Source organism: Bison bison, unplaced genomic scaffold, assembly GCF_000754665.1.
Source record: "Bison bison bison isolate TAMUID 2011002044 unplaced genomic scaffold, Bison_UMD1.0 scf7180017864239, whole genome shotgun sequence".
NCBI lineage: Eukaryota > Metazoa > Chordata > Mammalia > Artiodactyla > Bovidae > Bison > Bison bison.
This window is the reverse complement of record NW_011494811.1, coordinates 6,710,914-6,715,898: the sequence shown is the minus strand read 5'-3', so window position 1 is coordinate 6,715,898 and position 4,985 is coordinate 6,710,914. Positions and strand designations below refer to the sequence as shown.

Sequence of the window (4,985 nt, the reverse complement as noted above, 5' to 3'; positions counted from 1 at the left end):
GCCGCAGGGCTGGAGGCTGCCAGCGGGCAGGGACTGGGCTCTGCAGCCGCGCAGATGGGGAAGGACCAGGAATTGCAGGAGTCTGCGGAGTATCGGCCTAAGGAAGAGGGTCCCAGGGACCCAGCGGACCGAAGCCAGCAGGGCAGAGTGCGGGACCTGAGGGAGAAATTCCAGGCCTTGAACTCCACAGGTTGACTCTGAGTCCTGGGGGAGGGAGGAACCACGGCATCCTCATGCTCGCAGCTGGGCTCACCTTCCTCACTTGACCCCCTTCCCCTGCCCTCAGAAAGGCCGCCCCTGGGAGAGCACCTGCCATGGACCGGGACTTGCCGGCGACTTGACACAGGCCCATATGAGCCCCTTTCCCCTGTGAGGCCAGGGTGGCCACTTTTCTTGTATATAGTTCTGATAAGACGCCAGATATTTAAGCTCATCTGTTCCCAGGGAGAGCAAGCCCTGCTCAGGCCTCCAGCGTTGCCTGGCCACTGCCAGACCCAGGGCCCACCCAGGGGACACACAGGAAGCTGGCCTGGGGAGGCTTTGCTCTTTAACCGTGCCTTTTCTTAGGATCCAGGCAGGCACGAGGCCCATAATTTATTGCTTCCCATTCTGTGGTATGTTAGTGTTCTCGTGCACACGTGCGTGTATGCGTGTGTGTGTGTGTGTGTTGCTTCTCCCCTCCCAGGAAAAGTCTCGTGGCCTCTATTCAGGTACTTTTGTGGGTTGTCTTGCTGGCCCTGTGGTTGTTGCTAATGTACACATTTCATTATTTGCCAATGGTGTAATAACCACTGCTGACCAACCAACCTGTGTGTGGTCTCCTTCCTGGGGTCTGGCTGGGTTGGGAAGGGTCGATTGTGCCCAGGGCTGTCTTAGGGGAAGGTGGGACTTGGGCTTTTTGCTTCCACGTGTACTTAGTATGCAGCCATGCTCTCAAACCACAAGGCCCAGGTCCTGGTAGAGGAGGCTGGGGCAGCAGAATGTGCAGGAGGGGGCTTGTTCTCTGTTATTTCTACTCCCACGGGCTTCTGTCTACCCACAGCCTGGCGTCCTGTCTAGTGGTGACCGTGCCGGCCTTTAGCTCTTTTCCCCAAGAGCCAAAGTTGGATTGAAAGGGGTGAGGTGGAGGGTGGGATGTTTTTCTAACAGACAGATGTTTCCATGACTGGTGCCTTTTATTCTCTCCCTCTCAGGTTCCCAAGAGGCATCCTGGGGGGTGAGGATTCTAAACTTAGGGCCTAGGAATATCTTAGGTGGCTTGCAGTGTCAGATGAGGGGTACAAGTGCGTGTTTTCTGAGATGGAGCCTCATTTTTCATCTCATTTGCAAAAGTGTCTTTGATTCGCAACGGGTAAGAATGCCTCCCTATTTCTAACTGGGTGTTCTGCCCCTTTCCCTTGGTGGACCAGCCTTGTTTCACCCTGTCTGCCTGGGAGGACTGGGTCTGTAGGGCCAGGTGGGAGAGCTGTCTTGCAGGTCTTCTGACCTAGGAGGATAGACTCAGCCTAAAGATGAGTCTGCTGAGTCTAATGAGGTCAAGTATCAGAGGCAAGAGGAGGCCTTCCCTGGGCAGAAGCCGAGCCGGTCTGGCCCACGTTCTACCAGCTGCCTGGAATGGTGTGTGGCCACTTGCGCAGTTGCCGAGGAGCGTGCTGGTTCCTACCAGGCAAGTCAGATTATAAAGAGAAGTCACACACTGGAGTGAGAGTTAGGAGACCCAGCCCTGCACTTAACTGGCTGGGTCACCTAAACTCTTGCTTTTCCCTCCTCTATAAATTGAAGGGGATGGATGAGTTGTTGCTTCTCAAACTCTGACTCAGACTCTTCAAGGGGTAAGGCTTGGGGGAGGTGGTAGTAATGAACACTTTCCCCAGCAGATCCATACACAGGCCTCTAGGTTGTTATGTGGGAACCCTGAACCAGCTCAGTGTTTCTTATTGGCTGCCCATTAGAATCACTGGAGAGGGAACTTTTTGGAAAATGCCAATGCCTAGGTTTCATTCACCCAGACCAATTGAAACTGCCTCTCCAGAGATGATGGTCTTCCCAGGTGGCGCAAGAGGTAAAGAACCCGCCTGTTAATACAGGAGACAGAAGAGATGCAAGTTTGATCCCTGGGTCGGGAAGATCCCTTGGAGGAGGACATGGCAACCCACTTCAGTATTCTTGCCTGGAGAATCCCATGGACAGGAGCCTGGCAGGCTATAGTCCATAGGGTCGCAAAAAGTCAGACATGACTGAAGGGACTTAAAGCACACTCACCCTGGAAATGAACCCCAGGCATGTGGGTTCTGATATTCAGATCTCTGTCCCGTGCTCCATGCAGAAAGGCCTGTAGCAGGCCCACAAGATGGCTGAATGCATGAATAAGTGTTTTCTCAGGGTCACAAGTGAAGCACAGGACTTGGGTCCTGGCAGGAGTTGTTTCTATGAGACTCCAGGGACAAGTCAATGGCCTGGCTGTACCTCTGTCTCCATGGTGGTCCTGGGTTCACAGATCCCGCCTTGCTTACTCAACCAGCCCTCTTTGGTCCAGTTCAAAGGGATATAGGCCAAATAGAATTATGGAGCATTATTGATTTATTAGAAAAACTAGTAAATGGGTTTCCTCTGGTTCGTGGAAGCACATTTGAGCAGGTGGAGGACAAGACCCGGTCGGCCCCAGGGCCAGCCCCAGATTGCAAGGTCTGTGCCCAACAGGGTTGCAGTCATCTGCCGCCGCCTCCTCCGTTGCATCCTCCCTGAGCTTGCTTGTCCAAGGGACCGAGCCATGGGGTCTTCTGGATCTCTGCCCCCTCCCACTGAAGGGAGGAAGGAGATCCAGGGCCACCCTTCGGGACTCTACGTGCCCTCCGATAGGCAGGAAGGAGGGGTGGGGTGGCAGGGAAGCCGAGCCTCCCGAGGACCCTCCTGACCTCCCTCAGCCACAGTCCACTGAGGCCAGGGGGACAAAGGGGAAGAAGAGAGGGTGGGAGGACCACCTGACCATGCCCAGAAGGAGCTTCCTCTAAACTGCCCTGGGGAGGAAGCCTGATATGCTGGTGTGGACTGGAGCTGTTTGGGGATACTGTTAAAAGACTGCAAAGTAGAAAATATAAGGAGGAAAAAAAAAAACTTGCCAGGGTGCCAGGAGCTTAACCCCCCCATGTGGCTCAGAGTCCCAAAGCTGGGTGCCTGCAGTTTCATTCCAGTTGGTCAAGGGTCTTGGGGCCTGTGTGATGTGGGAGAAGGGTGCATGGGAAGTTGGTGGTAGATGGTGGGTCACATGCAGCTGGTTGCTGCCCTTGCCCAGTCCAGGGGCTCAGGGGTGGCAAAATCCTAGCTTTTCCTTGAGGCCCCTTCATTCCTGGGACTGTGGAGTTGCTTGCTGAAATTCCTCACTTCAGAAGCACATGTGGAGGGCAGAGGGTGGCCCCTAGTGTCTTGGCTCCCACAGATTGGCCCATGGGGGCAGCTGATAGAGACTTGCCACCACCTGCTCTTCAGCAAGGAACAGGCTATCCTGGAGCAGGACATGCCTTCAGGTGCGCTTGAGGCCTTTGTTATTGCCAGGTGAGCATCACTACCTCATTGCCTCCTGCCTTGGTTTCCCCTATGTGTAGAGAGATTGGCGAGTGGTATAGATTAGGTTCCCTGTGGATGCACAGAGGGCCACAGGGATAGGTGGACAGAGGACACATGAAGACCCTGGCTCCCAAGGTGGGACCATGTGTCAGGCCCCGTCAGAGAACTTCCCTCCTGTGGTTCTTGTCCGCTGAAGTTGCCTTCCCTTGACATAGTAGTAATTGATCTCGAGCACTAAGGGCTCCTGGGAGGGCCTAATAACTCCAGATGCTTATGCCTGTGGTTTCTGTCTTAGCTTCACCCAGTTCTGGGGGGTCGTCTCAGCGTGTCTAAGGCTCCTTCCCATGGGGAAGGTGATGGAAACAGCAACTGCAGGTCCCAGGGTCCTTTCTGCTCTGCCCAGGGGAGTGTCTGCTGCCTGCAACTCAACTTTTGGACCTAACCCAAGTTAAGATGCTGGGCTGGAGCTGTATTGCTTTCAGAGGGTGGTGGAAAGAATACTGTGGAACCAGTGGTCTGTTCCCTCCAGATGTCTGACTTTGGCAGCATAGGGACGGTTATCCCTGGGGAGAGAGGTTGCAGGGCCCCTTTTGGCTGTACCCAGGATTGGGGGGTAGATACCCATGTAGCCCCTTGACTCTGGCCAGGCCCTTCAGGAGGACCTGTGTGAGGGTACTTGCCACATCTTAATGGCTCCGGCCCCAACATTTGTCCCAGCTCTCCTGGGGTTGTTACATGGGTTGTAATACCCAGGTGTGGCTGCATCTGCCACCTCAGGGTGACAGGTCGTGAACTTTGCTGTCGGTTCAGCCAGCACCCTCAGGTGGTGCCAGCTGCAGCCAGGACTCATGGAGTATTTGGCTTTGGGATGCTCTAATGCAGGTGCTGCGGTGTCCATCTCGTATGGGGACCTGCCCTGTCTCCCTCCGGGACCTGGGGTCTGAGTGGGGTACTGCTGGTCTAGCAGCTACTGGGAGTGCGGCAGACCCCAGGGTGGAGAGGTGGCGCCTGGGGCAGTGTGGAAGTCTTATCTGCCTCCTTCTGGCCTGAGCCCTAAACTCTAGCTGTAGTTTTAAAAAAGAGGGCCGGCTTGAGAGCTTAGGGTCCAACCACCGCCTGGCTCAGTGGCAGCAAGGGGGTGCTGGAGGCGGCGGGAGGCCCTTCGCACTTAGGACCTATCGATTTTGGACAGTGCCCCCTCTTTTTGTGGGAGGAGGGGCTGCAGTGACCCCTGAGGTGGGGAGGCAGCGGCCCCTGGCCCCTGGCCCAGAGACTCCCTCCTCATGCCCCTAGGGGGCAGGTCGGGCCTTCCCAAGAACCTTTTTTCTTCCCCTGGCTATGACTGTGTGGGACGGACCCCAAGCAACACTTGCTTTGGGAGTGGGCAGCATCTCAGGAATCTTCCCTGCTGGCTCAGAGGG

At 55.5% G+C, this 4,985-nt stretch overlaps 1 protein-coding gene across 1 annotated transcript in view; it reads left to right on the top strand.

Annotated features, from left to right (window-relative positions):
- PLEKHG3 (pleckstrin homology domain containing, family G (with RhoGef domain) member 3) overlaps positions 1 to 806 on the top strand; it is a 47,187-nt gene extending 46,381 nt beyond the window's left edge. Inside the window, exon 19 of the mRNA XM_010846767.1 lies at positions 16 to 806. Coding sequence (XP_010845069.1) covers positions 16 to 195 — 180 coding nt within the window. The 3' untranslated portion in view covers positions 196 to 806. The remainder of the gene's footprint in view (positions 1 to 15) is intronic.
- The last annotated feature ends 4,179 nt before the right edge of the window (positions 807 to 4,985 follow it).